This window comes from Poromitra crassiceps (genome assembly GCF_964638095.1).
Source record: "Poromitra crassiceps genome assembly, chromosome: 12".
NCBI lineage: Eukaryota > Metazoa > Chordata > Actinopteri > Beryciformes > Melamphaidae > Poromitra > Poromitra crassiceps.
The window spans coordinates 14,369,772-14,388,155 of record NC_139632.1 but is presented as its reverse complement, the minus strand read 5'-3'; the positions used below and the strand labels follow the sequence as shown (position 1 = coordinate 14,388,155).

The window sequence follows — 18,384 nt, the reverse complement described above, 5'->3', positions numbered from 1 at the left end:
CAAGCCAGAGATAACACAGGGACTCGAACCTGCAACCTTTGTGTTGCAGGGAATCTACCACTGCACTACCCAGACCCCCCCCCCCCCCCCCTGGGCTGGTCAAGGTTATTATCAACTGAAGCTAAAACAACAAAACACAAAAACTAGGTGTTGAAGAACAAAAAAAGTGTTCTCGGAGAAAGTGTTGGCGTTGAGCCATCAGCGTTTGCATGTAAGGAATTATTTTGAGCTGGACTGAATTCAGATTTCTGTTGAGATTGCTCATGCTAATGCAAACTGCTCCTGGCCACTTTCACCTAAAAAAAAATCACCATGGTTCACCATTACCATTACTGCTAAAAGCCATCTTAACAGGCTGATGCCAGAACATGAGTGTCAAAAGAGAAGCTGCCAAACCAGTGTCACTGTCAGTCACCAGAGCCACTAGTCATACTGCTCTGCCAAAGCCAGGCTTCACCACAGGCTTTGTCACAACACAATCACAGCAACAACTGTTTCAGAAAGTGTCAACGACGAAGTGAAAAGTGTCAAAGAGCAAGTGAAAAGCAAGTCTGAAGAAGAGAAGAACGACAGCAGGATTCTGGAGGTGAGGAGACAAAGGCAGGGAAAGCCTGTTCACATGCAGCAACCACAGTTGTCGGGGAATAGACCCTTTTCACAACAACCGTTTTGAGCTGGTAATTCGAGAGGTAAAGCAGGCGTAACCACTACCACAAATGATGGTCACATTCCATGTAGGTGCTCCAGTGCCAGGCCCCTCATGAATGTTATTGGTGGTTACACCTGCTTTACTTACTGCTTTACCACCACAAAACGGTTGCTGTGAAAAGGGCCTTATAGGATGAAACACAATACCCTTTGTCCCAAATGAAATTCAGTTTGAAAGGCTAACACAAAATGACAGTAGTGCACATTATAGCCAGCAGTGGAACATATAAAACCAAACTCACTAATTAACTCTGACGATTAAATCATCACTCGGGTCACTCTTATAAGGCCAAATCAGAAAGGCACTCATCTGTGAGCGGCTATAGTTAATAACTGGCATGCAGTGAAGATGAGTGTCTTTTGATTAGGCGGTGTGAAATCCCCAAAGCGGACAAAGGGCTGAGGAGAGGTATGGCATTAATGTTAAGAGTGTGTACCAAGGAGAGCTAGAGGGCAACGACAGCGCCCTACCACAGAGTTTTGACTAGCAGATTTGTCAAAGACAAGTAGTTCCTTATCAAATCAGATGCCTCCGACTGCGAGGCTCATGCCTGTCATTTGGCAGAACTGCCGTCTACATCACAGCACAGCAGGCTGCTGACATTCACACGCCATGGAGCGAGTGTGATCAGCTGCTCTCACCCAGGCGGATGAAAGGTAGTTTATATAGAAACCGAGAGGCAGCATCATATGGTTGCACCTGCTAATAGAATATGATGACAACTGAGCGATATTAAATCCAACAACTTCTCTGCATCAATAAAATGTCCATTTGCATTCTGATTTATCAGAAGTTATCTGATCTGAGTTATTTTCTGTACTTTTAAGTTGTTTTCTATTCTCCCTGTAGGGAAATAAATTCATCCTAAGCATTTGACCCATCCTCTAGGAACCTTCCTAGAACTAGGAGCACGTGGGCAGCCGCAGTGGGCAGCGCCCGGGGCCAAACTCCAGTTCGATTGCTTGCCAGTGCCTTGGTCATAGGGTCACTGACAGGATAGGCCTACTACTTGTACATGTCTTTTGATGGTGCGAGAGAAAAACGGAGCACCCGGAGGAAACCCACATATGGGGAGAACATACAAACTCCACACAAAAAGGACCTGGGACGGACCGGGGGTTCGAACCCGCACGGCCTTCTTGCTGTGAGGAGTGTAGTAAAAAAATAACTCTAAACAGCAGCGAACCAAATTCAAAATCCTCATACTGTACTATAGTTTATTGACCCAACTATGTCTTTAAAGCCCAGGAGCCAGTTTAAAGGGGACTAGCGCACAGTGACTCATCTACTCTTGCCTTGATGAGAGCGGAGGCTCGTTAAGTCTCTAACAACGGGAGAGGAAAGACAAGGCTGGCTGCTCATATCACATTCTAACAACCGTCATCTCCTCCACGACCTCGCTAATGCTCTCTGCTGTGACTTAGATTATAAAGGCGTAACGCCGGGCTCGCATCACTGGACATGATGGGGGTTATTTCATCATTCTACACTGATATTGATGAGCGGACGTGGGCCGCTGCTGCAGTCCTGAGGTCGGCTGCAGTGGCACGTCCGCCCCCCCCCCCCTTTCTAACAAAGCATGCATTCCCTCTGCCAAGGTCTGATTCTTCGCCTTTGTTTTGTGAGCGTTCTTTGTCAAGAAGAGCGATTATAGAGCTGCCTTTTCACCGTAGCTAAATGACAGTGTTGCTGCTTGTTGAAGGCCTCAGATACTCTGGTGGAGATACAGGGGGCAGTGTTATCTCACTGATGGAGCTCGCCGATGCCTCCCGTCTGTCTGTCCCATATAGCTGCACCTCGGAGGGCTGATTGAGATTAGTGCGGTGTTTTATGCCCACACTGTTAGCGCTTCATGGTCGCGACTGTTCCTCAGTAACTGAAAGGTCACGGTGAACTTAGATGAGATGTGTGATTTACTGCAGCAGCAGGCTCTGTTGTGTTGTATTACTAATGTGAGATCTTTATGCTGAGAATGACAGATGTACGTACAACATAGACTGGATGTGGAAAATATTACATTTAAGGGAACTTAACTTTTAAGTGCACCGAGTTGAATTCAGGCAAAAGCCCCAATATCTTAATTAGCTTTGAGACAACTGAGATATGGATTGTGCAAAAGGGGCTGAAACTCAATAGAGATGCTCTGATACAATTTTCTCCTTCCCGATACCGATTCCCCATACGTGAACTTATCGTATCGGCCGATACGAATACCAATCCGATATACCAGTGCGTTAAAAAATGTCTCTATGTATGTGTATGTGTATTATGTGTGTGTGTGTGTGTGTGTGTGTGTGTGTGTGTGTGTTTGTGTGTATCGAGCATTTTAGTATCGGAGGCATTTCTGATACTGGTATCAGGACTCAAAATCAGGAAGATGTCCCCAATATTTTGCACATTCAGTGTTGACAGAATAATTAATTGCTCATCCATCACGACACAGAACAGCCAAGCTCTTAACACCTCATTTTATTGTCCCAACATTCAAAAGTACAAATAATTCAAACACAACAGTTTTATGAAAAAGAAAAAACAAACATTTACAGCAAGATTTTTATTTTGTTTCCAGTTTCAGAAATGACCTAAACTAGCAAGGATAACATGAAGTCATTCATCGCAGTAATTGGATTAATAATAAGAATAAGAATACTAAGAATAATAGCAATAATAATCATAATAATCATCATTGATAACTGTTAAGTAATAACATAAGCAGGAGAGAGTAGAGAGAGCCACAGTCACGGGGGCCCTGTGGACATTTTTTCGTCTTTTTTGTCTTTAAAGATTTTGTTTATAGATTTTTCAGATAGTAAACAAACACGTCTCAGGAGGAAAATGAAAACTGACAAGAAGAGCCTAGTTCCTCTGTTCACCTTCCCTCCTCCACTACTGGCTGCGTTGTTCCTACTGGCAGGCTGCCACTATAAGGCGCTACAGGGGATGGTGTGAGCCATAGAGCAAGGTGAAGCAGCCCCATGTTTCAAACACCCTGACATGCACACACAGGCACACGCACGCACCTTCCAAACACTCGCACAATCGCACAACGGAATCCTTACATCCACAACCGTTCACACACATTTTACACCCTTGCTTGATTTCTCTCTGTCTCTGTCTCTCTCTCACACACACACACACACACACAGTCACACACACACACACACACACACACACACACACACACACACACACACACACACACACACACATTCAGGTAGACACAGGTATACGTTTTGAGACCCAAATGCACAATCATACACGAATAATCACAAGCACAAACACATACATAATATACATATACATACAGTCGCACACAAACACATGCTAAATGCACACAAACATATGAAGACGCGCACACACTCATAAAAGAACATAGCAATGTGCATGCAAATCACGCACCCCCACTCTCTCACACATACACACACAAGGTGCACACACAGGGTCTAGACGGAACACAGGCACGCATCGTAAGAGTTCAAAGGTCATACAGTGTAGGAAATTAGTTCACACGTCAGAACAACATTCTACTGGGGTCGTTGCATAATTCAAGCTCCCGACGGCAGCGGGGAGCATGAAGGGGTCTGGTTGGTGGGTGGGTGGGGGTGGTTTGAGTGGTTAGTTAGTTGGCGTTCTGAAGTCAGAACCCTATGCGATTGGATGACGAGGAAGATGACTGGATAAATGACGATGATGTCAGATGGCCCGGCCTGTCAGATGACTGAGGTGTGAGGGAGAAGATGTACTATGCGAGCATGCGTCTGAGTGTTTACAATGTTCTCCACACACCTCCTTCATGTTTTCAAGTCTTAACAACAACAACAAAAAAATCCAATTCTGTATATTTACTTCTGGAACCATTCCCTTACCTTTTACCTTTCAAAATATATAATATATATCATTTAGAGTATATAAAATATAGAATCGGTACAATCCCTTTTCATACCTCCAGAGTTCTTTTTTTAAGTATAGCAACAACTGCCGTAAGTTACAGTCGGTGTGCAATGGTAACAATTTCTCGTTTTTAAAGATTTGTTGGTATGTAATTTGAAAACATGATTATTTTTAAAAATAAGTTTTGACTCTTAGGTGATTTTGACCGATTTAGTCCAGTGCAATGAATGACCCTCAAACAACAATGGGCATTTGCTCTTTAAAATGTATCTGCCCAAGCCTCCAAGAGTTGAGTGTTATATAAAATGTTTCTTGAAAACTGAAAACTATTAACTATGCTTTCAGACCCACATTTTTGCATAAGGTTTCATCACAAAGCGGTAGTAAGTGGAGGGAGGGTGTGGACGGAGTGGCTTTTATAACTACACAAACTTATCACAGGTTATATTGAACCAGAACAACTGTTTATAACATTCTATTAAGACTAAACTTTATTGAAAAAGATCTAAAGATTTCATTTTAACAAGACAAGAAAAAAGCAATAGCAAATTTAACTATTAACTAGGTTATGCATAGCGAGTAACTGTTTCTAGTAAGAAGGGAAGAGCGTCCCCCAACCCTCCGGACATTTTTTTCAGTTTTCTCGACTTTTAGATTTTTTATATTGTAATTTTGATATATTGGTACAAAGCACAAATGTACTAAAAGTTCTCTCAGTGCAGTGGACTACCGGAAGAGCCTCTCCACTAGTCGCTTTGTTCCCTTTTGCTCAGAAACGCCCCCTCCCTGTACCAGAATCACGCAAATACACAGACAACGAAACAAATAAATACATAAATACACAGATAGATAAATAAATAAATAAATAAATAAATAAATGAATAAATAAATAAATAAATAAATATATAATAAATACAAATAAATAGAAAAATAGTTTCAAAAATAGATAAGTAAATAAATTGCTAAACAAATACAGTTATATTCTAAGCTTTTGTTCGGATTATTTTGCCGCGGTAGTTAACTAAAAGTTAATCCAAATCTTTTTTTTCTCCACAAGCGACATGACAACAATTGAACAGTTTCCTCACGAGTTTTTCTAAGTAACTGAACCACCACTTCATAATAAGTTGTCATATGAAAAAGACAAGCTCAAACAAAAGAACAGTGACAACTCAGATAGTACAGTAGATATTGTAAAACAAATGTAGACTATATATATATCATCTATTTGTACACAGCAAATAAAGACACAGTTGTCATAGATCCTTTTTAAGGAAACAAATATCTAGACTAACAGAACTAGCTAATCATTATTAAATTCTGACAAACGTTTCACGCTCAGCAAGTAACCTAAAAGTCAGCAAGCCAAACAAAAAAAAAACTTGTTAAGTGATTCTTACAAGGCCCAAATTCATGTATCTGGTTTTTCAGCGGAGAAATAGTCTCACCAGATTTTGGGGCCAACAATAAACAAATAAACAAAGAACAGCAGCTCAAGTCAATGCCAACATCGAAGTATTATTATTTTTTCTTTAAACAACACATAGAACAACAAACTTGGATATTTAAGATATGTGAATAATGTAGTATAGCACCTACTGTTGATCGCTAAAAGGAAGTTCTTTTCAAATGTAAGTTCACAAACGCAGAGCGAAGAAAATGATATAGATAATGTATAGTATGCTCTCTAAATGGATAGATGTGTATATATCTATTTACTGATATCCCATATTGACTGATGACAAAACAGGAAAACAAGTGGACAAAAGGGTCTTCTTGCTTTGGGCTCTGGACTATAAGGATGGTTAGGCCTTGGAAAGACCCCTCTCCCTTCCCTTTTGGGTATCGCTGTTGAATAATTACGCACTAGTACATATATGAAAAATTACCAAGATCACCTGCCTCAGTTTGCATCCCTTTTCACAAAACCTTCCATCTACAAAATCATTGCCGACTTGGATTCCCTTAAAAACAAACAACCTTTGATCCTAAAAAGTACCACGGCAGAACGAACAAGACAAGGTGGTGCCCCCTCCCACCCGCCCCGGCCCCCCCTAGTTAGCCAGTCAAAATATTTTTCTCTTTTTTCAAATCCAGATTCTTGTAAAAATTCTTCAATAATTATTATTTTAATTATCATTTATAAAAATAGATCTTCTTTCTCTTTATTTTTATCTTTTTTTCTAAATGATTTTTTTTTTCCAAGCAAAGAGATCTTCTCTTTGGCAACAGTGATATTTTTTTCTTAAATTACTGAACGTGTCATCAGGAAAGCTAACCCATCCCCTCCCTCTCCCCATCTCCCTGAACCCCTGTGAGGAAAGACATATGTTTTGTTTGCGATACAAAACAAAAACAATGTTAGAAATTCATTTTTTTTCTGCATCAGAGTTATTGGGATTGTGGCATCCCGTCTAGAATCGATAAGGGGGGAGTTTAATACACACTAAAAATGAATGAATGGTTCACCAATTTAAAAAAGAGCCCCCTCCCTTTCACCGACAGGGAGGTATATAATACTAACGACAGTGGATCCGGATTTACAAAAGAAAACAAATCTTGAATCAAGACAGAGAAAAGGTTTCAATCTAAAAAGGACATTCTCTTCTCTGAAATAAGTGGGGACAGGGATTTGCTACTGTTTACACAGAAGAGAAAAAAATGAACAACCACAACAAACAGAAAGAATATACAACAAAGAAGAAGCCTGCATTATCACAGGAGCTTCCAAAAAACTCATGGACATTTTCATTATTTCATTTTTGTAATACTTAGGCAACATTGGCTTATAGGTCCAAAGTTATAATATAAGCCATTTCTAGTTCAATTTGTTTGATGGTTTGTCGGTTGATTTGTGTTCCGGTTGGAGTTGAGTTTGCTGTGTTGGATGGCTGTAGTAGGGTGGTAGTGGTAGGTTGTGACTAAAAGGGGCGAGGGAGGGGTGGAGGTGGGAGGGTGTGGGTGGTTTTGGAGCGGACCAAGTTGAGGGGGCAACTGCTTTTACCGGTTAAAGTTCAGGACTTGTGTGTCTTGTTAGTCTTGAAGGAGACTTGCAAGACGCGGTCGCCCAACCTGTAGCCGTTGAGACTGGCGATGGCCATGGCCGCCTCGTCGTAGTTCGTCATGGTGACGAAACCGAAGCCTTTGCACTTGTTGGTGTTGAAGTCACGGATCACCTTGACGTTGTTGACGGCGCCGAACGGCCCAAACAGCTGCCAAAGCACGCTCTCGTCCGAGTCCGGGGATAGGTTGTACACGAAGATGCACCAACCGGTGCCCGTGTGCCCCGGGATGTTCATGCCAACCAGGCTGGTCATGCTGTCAATGGTGATGGGAGAAAACCTGAGAGGAGAGGCAGAGTGGAGGAGACAGACAGAGAAGGAGAGAGCAGAAAGAAGGGGAGAGAGAACAGAGCAAGTTTCAGTTGAACTGGTTAAGGCATACATGTATAGTGGAGCTCAATGCCTGCATCTAGTGTACATGAAATGACCATAAACCTGTTAAACAAAACCTCTCCACTTCGCTTTCACCTCAAAGACAGCTTCCCTCCATGTCTGAAAGCATGATTCTCACCTCTAGAGTATGCTACAGTTCACAGTCATGCTACAGTCTGTAACTAGCTCTTTCAAATATGTTAATGAATTAATCTAACTATTTAACAATCAAACCCAAATTAAGCCCATCTCCTAGCCAAATAATCCAAATCAGCTGAATTCGAATCAGTAAGCGTGGATATATTTGTGCATGTGTGTTCATGCTAAATGTACGAGTTTGTATGTGTGTCTGTGTAGCAGCCACTACCAAATCCTCCCTGAGCCCCTCGGTATTGAAAGGAATGTCGACAGTGTTGCATGCTGGGACGTATTTCTGCTGAAGGAGAAGCAGAGGAAGGTTTTCTCTCCATCTCCTCGAGTGGCTCCTTTGGGAGCGAAATTGCAGGAAGTCATTGAATTAAACCGTTTCTAGAAATTCATCAAAGACCTGCTAAATCTGTTCTCATTCGCCTCATAATCTTCTCCTTTTTCTTCTGATGCAGATTTGGATCCTCAGTTGACTTCACTTAATTGCCTTTCCGCTTAAAGGAAAGGGAAAGAAGGGGGGGGGGAGACACCCCCACTTTTAAATAAAAGGTAAATGAGATTTTAAAAAAAAGAGGGTTCATTTCTTATGCCACCTCTCTCCAAGAAACAACTATAGGCATTATTGGGCGTGCTTTAATTGAGATTTCCGCTTTGCTGCAGCTGTCTCAGAGATGGCTGCTTTCTTAGGGAATGGGAGGGAGGGAAGAGGGAACAAACTAAATGGGAAATGGAAGCAGTTTACAGCCCAGTGGCGTTATGGAACAATGTGTATTCCACCCACTCCTCCCGCAGTCTGCAGGGTGTTCTGTTCTGTTCTATTCCAGTGCCCATGGCACTGATCGATAGCACCGCTAGCCGCTTTGGGCCCCCACTCCTCTCTCTCTGACTACTATATATGGCCGGCAATCACCACGACCTTCCTGTATGACTTTGGTCTTGCAGTGAACGCTCCTGGCCATTGTGGTGGCTGTGGATGCTAACTGTAAACGCTTAGGGCTAGTGTTGTCCACTCATTGACTGTGAGGGCCCCCCCTGCACTTGCTTGATCAAATGTGGTAAGTAAGTAGCAGCATGGTATAAACATCATAATACTGTATATCCCTATGATTAAGATCAGACGAAACTTTAATGATTTCTGGTGTGGGAATTGGGTCGTTGCAGCAGCAAACGGTAATATGATACAGCAGAGAAAAATATAATCTAAAGACTACAGCAAATTAACCTCTCCTTGTTGTCAACACATCTTTCTAGGCTCCAAATCCTGCTGTGTCTCTTGTATCTCTACACGGCTTCTCTGTCCTGCTGAGGGGATTTAGTGTTTCCTCCAGCAGGAGGCAGTGCTGAGGGGATTTGGTGTTTTTCTCCAGCAGGGGGCAGGTGGAATCTTAACAGGCCTGGTCACGTCAAGGCTTTCGTCTAGCAAGCTCAGCTGTGTTCAGGCCGGTCCGGCTGGGCTCCAGAACAACCTCGGGGTCATTTGCATGCAAAAGCTGGAGTGTGTGAGGAGGTCTGGGAGAGTGCGAGGGTGAGAGTTGGAGGCTAGCTAACAGAGCCACAGAGGACATGGCAATAAGTGTGCCTGTATGTGCATGTGTGTGTGTGTGTGTGTGTGTGTGTGTGCGTGTGCGTGTGTGTGTGTGTGTGTGTGATTCTGTAGTTAAGTGTGTGTGTGTACGTGCGCTCGCTCATGCGAGTGTATCCATCCGAGCGGAACCAAACACTAACCAATGTTACAGACGAGACCTGGGGTTGCATAGCAACAGTGTAGCTGACCAGCTATCTATTCTATCCTTTCTATGGCCAAGCCACTTCCAGCTCTTAACACTCTTTCTTCTCTTGCCTTGAAAACAATAACCTTCGATGAGTGAGAAACACTTCTAACGTGATGCCATGCTGTGTAATCAGAAGGATTGAATCAGAAACCATTTGCTCCTTTTGAAAAATGATGATGTAAAGACTTGGTGATAGCATGTATTCGTTCTGTCGGGAGTCGTTGAGGAGAGTGATCACCCGCTAGTTTTTATTGGACTGGACACAGGGGGTTAAAACTATGAACCTCACAATGCATCACTCTATCATAATATCATTCTGTCGCTACTGTAGATTCTAAATTTCTGCCTTCGCCAAAGTGACAGTTCATCATTTTTAGAGCAACATTTCTCTCAAACTAAACTTTGCTTTCTGTTCGAGTTGGTAAGCTGACTTCAGATGGTGTCCCTTGTGCCTGCCACATGCAATATGGCCCCGTCAGCACTTGGAACATCTACTGTATCACCACAGAGGCTGCTGCTCGGGGGTTATGTAACCGTTACATCGTAACCCCCTATGGTAGCGAGAAAGCAAAATGAAACATGGAGGCGAAAGGAAGGAAGTACAGCAGAGCCCAGCAAAGTTGGAGCTGTCTGCAGTGAAACAGCATTTCCTGTTTCCAGCAGGGATCCAGGTTCATCCAGCCTCATCCTGTAACTACCCACTAACTAAGTCCCAGCCTCATCCTGTAACTAACTACCCACTAACTAAGTCCTATACTGCCAAGAGACATGATGATGGCAGTCAATTATTTAGTCATGGCCTACACATTTGTAGAACTATCACACAGAGGGATTGTGTACATAGTTAGAATATTGTCTTGTAATGGAGCGGTGAGGAAACCGTAATGAAAACAACGTGTTTGACTAATTCAAACGTTGCTTCTAATTAGAGACTTTTCCCAAGCTACAGCTGCAGAGAGGCAAGGCAGGAGAACCTGAATCCAGTAGAAAAACATACACCTAGAAATCAAGAGCTTTTTACACCAGAGAACAAAATCCATTCAATACACAGAAACAATCCAAAACAATCCAAACAACAGCAGCACTTGTCATAATCAAAGCAAAGCAAATTCATCACCACTGAAAACAAAGAGTGATTGTTTTCTGCGTTTTACACCGTCGGTGGTTGGTAGGGTTTCAAAACCAAATCAAGCTGAGGAGGAGAAACCAAACAAATCAAGGAACCAAAAAAAGCAGTTAACCTTGAACGAATTCTCAAACGCAAAAGTGACTGCAAAGATACAAGAAACTCAAACTAAAGAATGAATAGGAAAAAAGGATATTGAAAATCATTGAGTCAACATGGACATCTGGCATTGGGTGAAGTTTTTAATTACCTCTTTACGCCATAGGCCATATTAAGCAAATTGTCCAGCCTGTAAAGAGAAGGAGGGTTCTGGGGTTAATGGTGGGCAGATGGTCGACTCACTCAATGGAACTAATGCTAGGTCCCTGTAGGTCTCTGTAGGAACTGCATGGTCCTCCTCACTCAAGAAACAAACAAACCCCTCCATACAGTCGTCGACCCATTACACGGAGGAGCCCCACCAGATAACACTATCCACTGTCATCTGTTCAAACACCTACAGTAGCAGCAGCAGCAGGATAGTCACTTGCTGGGTCGGCCACTGCACTATACCACAGGCTGCAGCATAGCATCGTGCTAGCAAACACCAGAGCGCGGTGTTACAGCCACATCGTCATTATCAGAGGTACTACAGTAGCATTCACGTGTCGGTACAAGACTACAGCAATGAACTGGCCCCAGTTCAGTGTTACAGTCACAGCACAGCGCTAACGGCCATAGGGCTACAGCATAGCATGGCACTCGGCTACACCTAGAATGCTAGGCTACCCATAGTGCTATGCCACGTTAAATCATCGCCTTATTTTACATTAAATTGCATGTGGCTATCCATACACAATTTACGCTACCACATAAATGGTCTTTTAGAAGATGGGGGGGTTGATGGAAATGTACAGGTCTTCTCAATAACTACGATCTTCAATTTGTGTTGTCTAAGTGAGACAATTAACAAATTGAGAATGCACCTGGAATGAGGAAATGGGGTCAATGCCCTGATCCTAGAGTTCTGTCAGTGTAATGGCTTGGCATTTGAACGATGGTGAGCAAGAGAGGGGATGATGGTAAGTATGTTTTCTAGGAGGTGGACCAACAAAAACACAACTGAATATTAAACTAGCCATGAAATTGTGAATGTGTGTCTTAGCGGTGTGGGTCAACCTGTTAAGTGCTAACAGGTCAGGTGGAATGGCGGGGTGTTAGTCAGTGGGTGTCCACTGTCGACAATGACAAAGATTAGCTTTTGGGAAATGGCCTAGTTCCATAGTAATTGCAGCCTGTGAGCTACAGCCATTGCAGCTGGCCAGGGTAGACTGCAGACAGTTTGTGGGTGGGTGTGTGTGTCTGTCTGTCTCTCTGTGTGTGTGTGTGTGTGTGTGTGTGTGTGTGTGTGTGTGTGTGTGTGTGTGTGTGTGTGTGTGTGTGGGTGTGCGTGTGCGTGTGCTTGTGCGTGTGCGTGTGCGTGTGTGCGTGCGCGCGCGCGCTGGGCTTCAGAAACCTGTGGGTTGTATGAAACGCTGGGCCTTGTGGGTGGATGCAGTCTGCTTGGTGACTCAATGACCTTCATTCCTCACTTGGGTCTGGCTTGTCTCATGTCTTATTAAGTCTTCTGGCCTAATGGACAGAGGCCACGGCTTATTGAGCAACAGCAGGCAGATGACTTCTCACTCCTTTGAAAACACCAGCAACTCTCTTTGTCTCCTCACAACACAACACAACACAACACAACACAGTATATATTGGCTTGTTGACTGCAATCGGCCATCAGCAAAAAAGATGCCGTTCACCGATTGCAGTGGCCGATATTCAGTTGGGTGACATGATTTGTTGTTTGTTTGTTTCATAATTACATCAGTATGATTGAATTTGTGCTCATTCAAAGATAGTGTGATGAAGGGCTTAAAACGACTTTAAAACAGCTCAGTTATTTGTTTATAATGAAGATTTCTTTGTTTCCCTGTAAAAAAAGAAAACATTAAAAAAACCTATCGGTATCGGCTATCGGCTAAATTGTTATTTTAAGCATCGGTATCGGTATTGGCCCAGAATTATGCAATTGGTGCATCCCTATGAAAATACGATTGTTTTAGTTAATTAAAAAAATGAATCTAATTAATTATACTACTATTATACTATAGTTCCATTTAGAAGCAACTTTGTTGTTTTTTATTTGATTATATAAGTAAAATAATTATTATTTGTTTATGCTTAAAAACTATGATAGGACTGTGACATTTAACTTTTGATATAATGTCTAATAATTCCAGCAATCTTTCAGCCTTTCAGAGCCACACAAATAATTGTAACATTTAAAATATCACACCCTTATATATTTTATAGAGATTAGTCCAATGCATCGTTTTTAATTAAATTTGCAGATGTTGGGCATAATGTGTTGACAAAATATAATTTGGGATACGTTCGAATTCTAACACTGGATCACATTTGATGCATTTACAGTAATAATTGATGACTAAATTGTGTATAAAATCAAATGATGGTGAAGTGCCTGATAATACTATGAATGGAAACAAAACTCCATTAACAGTAGCAAGTAGGTGAGTTGACTGAATTGTACATGACTTGTTTTTAGGCAACATGTTGCCCTGCACTTTTGGAGCTTTACGACTTATCTGGCTGTCCAGGGTGTCTGTTGTGTTTGTGGCCTAGCTGCCAGAGGGCATCGTAGCACATTCTCAGTAAATATGAGACAAAAAGTAAAAACGGGCCCTCCAACAAAGCCAGAGGTGGGGAAAAGGATATAGTGAGTCATTAAAGCAGTAATTAGCCTGTTATGTGGGAGGGGAACGCCAGGCTGCTTTGTGGGTAAATGAGTCAATTGAAGAGGATGCTCAGAGGAGAGGCGCTGCAGGCCGGGGAGCAGCGAGACATCTGCTGGCCGCAGGGCCTGTGGGCCACAACAAAACAACCTGCTGCTAATCCATAGACACACACACACACCACACACACCACACACACACCCATACACACACAAGCGTTTATACACTCTCGAACACACGCGCACACAGCGCACACACGCTCTCACACATGTAACAACACGCAAAACACTCCGCCAGCTTTTCACGCTACCTCTCCAAGCTCGACATCAACAATGGGGCTTTTGTGCTGTCTCTCAATGCATGTTAATGGAAGAATGGGCATTTTTGTCTTTTCCTTTCTGAAACAAAAATCTGTTCAATTAAAATTGGCTCCTGCCCGGGATATAATAAGGCTAATTTGCTAATTAGTGCCATTAGTTACCGACACAGAATGGGAAACGAGCTGCGATCTAGGGCTTGCTGTATTGTGCCTGAGTGGATTATGCTTGCTGTCTTGGAGAGCGACCAGAGAGGCACGCCGCACTGTGCTGTGCATGAACCTGTGCTACTGCAGGACAGGTCCACATGACTCAGTCACACAGGACAGATGTCATTTCAACTGCTGGAATGGGATTATATTCTGCCCTGTCGATCTATTCTTCCACCTGGCTCTGACCTGGATGTGCACTGCAGCACAAATCCTCTTTCAGCATGTGAGAGATTTTACAATTTCCATTTTCCATTTCAAATCTAATTGACCTTCATCTTTAGCTCGAGTTAGATTGACTATTTATTATAAATGGTCAAAAAAGACTATAAATGGAAAATATTGAGGTTCAATTCTATGTTATTTCAGTTACTGTAATAGACTTTTGTTTAGTTCACTGTATTTCATGCCTGTTTTCCTCTAAGGTTAGCTAATAGCAGATATTGTATCTTATTTTTTCTCCTTGAGCAATAAACAGAACAAACAATAGATTAGTTTTGACTGAATTGTACTTTTCATCTGAGGATCTTTTTCCAGTGTCACCCTTACAGGATTGTGCAAAAAGAAATAAGTAAGCTGTGCACATCTAGCCCGTGTCGAAGTTCTAAAGTGTTGAGTTTTGAGTGGAGGGCGAGCAGCAGCAGCAGCAGCACAGGGACACAGTGAGAGTGAGGGCCTGTGGTTGTGAGCTGTGATGAGGGGCGACAGGGCTCCTGTGGCGCCTGTAAATTGGCTTGGCGTATCACAGACACACAGCCACGCTACATCGCTCAGGTGTCGCACCAGGGAAGCCACTGCAGAAGGAAAATACCTTCCAAGCCCTGACTTTGACGGGGGAGTAAACAGCACGGCCGGCTTAGTGTTGTTGGAAGAGAGAGACAATTATTGTATAAGCACATATTCTGTCTCAAGATCTGAGATATGCTTTTTGGATCAGATGATCGGGGGACGTATCCTTCTTCTGGTTCTTGATTTATTTATTTTTGTTCAGGTGAGGAAAGATGAATATAAGGAACCATAAGCCCTGACAAACTTTATGTCTCATGGAACTAAAAAAAGGATTGTTTGTGTCATTAGTGAGTGACCATTGGAAATGACCAGCGAGGATGTCATACAGTATATATGCCAGCCATATATACGATGTTAGTGATGGCTTGGTGTAGAGATTAACTGACCTGGGCAAAAAACTGCATTTATCTGATAGCTTGAGCTACCTCAATTACACTTAATTTGACTCACCAGGCACTTGGAATAATCTTGATGCCAAAATCCTTAATTCAAGTTTTCCGAGCATTGAATTGTCTTCAGTTCATTGGATTCAAGATGATTTTCAATCTTAAATTGCTTGAACTTTTGATACAAAGTGCTGATGCAGTATGTGAGTCTGTCACAGTTGATTTGCTTTGGGGATGCTTGTAAACATCCAAATAAGACAGACCTTTTGAGTTATGACGGGTATTATATGAACTGGACATGTTTACAATTATTACCTAAAATGATTGGCCATTACATCAAAGTTGGCCAGATACATTCAGGATTGGGGCTTTAAAGGCGGAAATACAAACGAGGCAAATTAAATCAAGTGCAGTTTTTCATCGACATTTACACATAATTATGTATAATCAAATGCAGATTTTTGCTCAGGCCTCGAAGAGAGTATTCTGGGAGGAGTGGACACGATGGCAGCGTGATGAAATGAGGGGAAATACGTAGTTGTGAATGACAGAACCCCACAGTCTCTTATGAACAGTTCTTCTCTGATCTGGGTGGACCTGCACAGAGAACTAACAGGGCCTGATATACCAGACATCGGCACCAGGTGGAGAGCTTACTCCTGCTGTTCAAAAGAGGAAGTAAACACCCAAAGGTACGTTCAGAGGAGAAACCACGTTGCATGATTGTTGATACAGAGAGAGACACTGCCATGACGTTACCTGCCCTGTTTGAACACTTTGAAAAATTGCATTTGATGCAAATGTTTTCCAAATCAGGCCTGTTGCCTGGAATACAAGTGTTTCCTTGATGTAATGCATTCATTGTCAAATAAACCAAGAATAATAACTATGGTGTTTGAGATTGACGACTCATATCAAAGTGTGCGTGTGTGCGTGTTTTACTAGACATTCAAATCTCTCCCCCATCTCCACATGAAATAGCAATCTTGTTTGTCATTTCAGGATACCAATAAACCAGGTAATGCAGCACTACCATTTCATGGGGTGGGGGGGTGTTTGAATGTAATGTGAAATGTTAATCACAGTAAAATAAACTATCAATCACAACAGTTGCTCCTTTCAGGATTCTTCATTTTACGTGTACACTATAATATAGTGAATGCTGTTTGTATATAGTCGCAAGTAAAGATGTATACAAATTAACTTTGAAAAAATGGGAAAAAAATACGCACATCACTTTGAGGGGTACTGGGTTAGATACAAATTCAGTAGGAATAATAATAGAACCCGCACACACTTATGCTCCAAAGAATGCTTTACTTCTTAAAAATCGGACAACGTTTCGAGCCTCATCTCTTCATCAGGTCATCTTACGAGGAGCATAAGTGTGTGCGGGTTCTATTGTTATTCCTACGAATTAACTTTGGAAATGAAACCATAAAACACATTGCTGCATGGTCTACAAACCCCAAAGACAGACAAACAAATCGTATGACCCCCCCCCCCCCCCCCCCCTTGCTCTCCACTGTTCACAGCTTCAACACATTAACCTGGAGGTTCCCAACCTTCTGGGCAGGTGACCCTATACTGAAGTGAGGAATTGAATGTGACCTCAGCTGTTGAAATGCATAAAAATTAATGTCTAGGAGGGTACATACCGTGTTTCATGTTGTTTCATCATGTTTTCTCTGGAACAAGAAAAATTAAGCTGTGCTTATTAGCTGGTCAATGACAACTCAGTGTCAAGCAGGATTGGTTTCAACATGACTTCTGAGCACTGGAACCAGTTTTTCATTTCAAATTAGATCAGGTATTATTTAAAGTGGCTTCATTCGGATTAGAAATTTTGCTAGGGACTCCGTTTTCATATCAGAAGACCCCACATTGGGCCCACAACCCCAAGGTTGGGAAAGCCTGCATTAACTCCTCCATCTCCATCACAACATGCAGTAGACAGATACAATGCTCCCCACGTTTAACTAGATTGCCTCAACCCTCTCCCACCCCTTCTTGTTCCTTCTCTACCCCTGCTCTGTTCCGCACCGCCCAGCTACTCACCTGAACCTCTGAGCCTGGTGGTGGAGCGGGCCTGGGTACCGGCGGTTGGGGGACTGGTAGAGCTGTGAGAGCAGGGCTTGGCTGGTCTTCTGGCTGGGGTTGTTGGCGAACTTGACGGTGATGGGCTCAGCGGCGCCGGATGGCTTCTGTCCGTTCAGGCCTTTGATGGCCTCCTCAGCCTCTATCCTCTTATCAAAGCGGATGAAACCCACGCCCCGGGAGCCACCTGCGGGGCCAGCACATCACAAACAAGACGGGCTCTCCTTTACTTCACACGGTTCACACGGAAAGGGAAACACTACCCGTCAGAAGTTTGGACACACACATTTGTCTTTATTAGGGGGTTCAAGACCCGAAGGGGCTGAAACCCGATTGGTTTTGTTCTGGTTTATTATCGTCGTTTTTCTGCCGCGATGCAAATTCCCGTGAGTTGGTACATTGCAGAGATGTGAAATTTGGCCCGCAGTGACAGATATTGGTGGCTAGTTTCTGCCCAATAAATATTTTTCGAATCGGCCTGATGGGGGCGCTATAATTAAAGGTAAAATAAAATAAAATGAAAGGGCATAACTTCTACATCATTTGTCCGATTTTCAAGCAACTTTTTTCCACATGTTCAGCTGCACCGGCTCTGCAAATGTGCCTCAAGGAGCTTCAAGGTAACCTTGCAAGGCAGCTGGATTCACACAGCATCAGGAGATCAGATCATGTCCCAAATTGTGAAAACAAAACCATCCATCTGGCAGTGTCAGGTTAGCCCTTTGCCTTG

The 18,384-nt window shown here is 42.7% G+C and overlaps 1 protein-coding gene across 6 annotated transcripts in view; it reads right to left on the bottom strand.

Moving 5' to 3' along the window:
* Positions 1–7,614: 7,614 nt before the first annotated feature.
* Positions 7,615–18,384, bottom strand: part of elavl4 (ELAV like neuron-specific RNA binding protein 4) — a gene marked incomplete at both ends in the record, with an annotated part of 117,034 nt that continues 106,264 nt past the window's right edge. For 5 of the 6 annotated variants that reach the window (XM_083647655.1, XM_083647656.1, XM_083647657.1 and 2 more), the window contains 3 exons: positions 7,615–7,942; positions 11,330–11,368; positions 17,616–17,841. In XM_083647655.1, the coding sequence (XP_083503781.1) occupies positions 7,615–7,942; positions 11,330–11,368; positions 17,616–17,841 (593 nt within the window). The remainder of the gene's footprint in view (positions 7,943–11,329; positions 11,369–17,615; positions 17,842–18,384) is intronic. The other variant, XM_083647659.1, reaches the window with a different exon arrangement.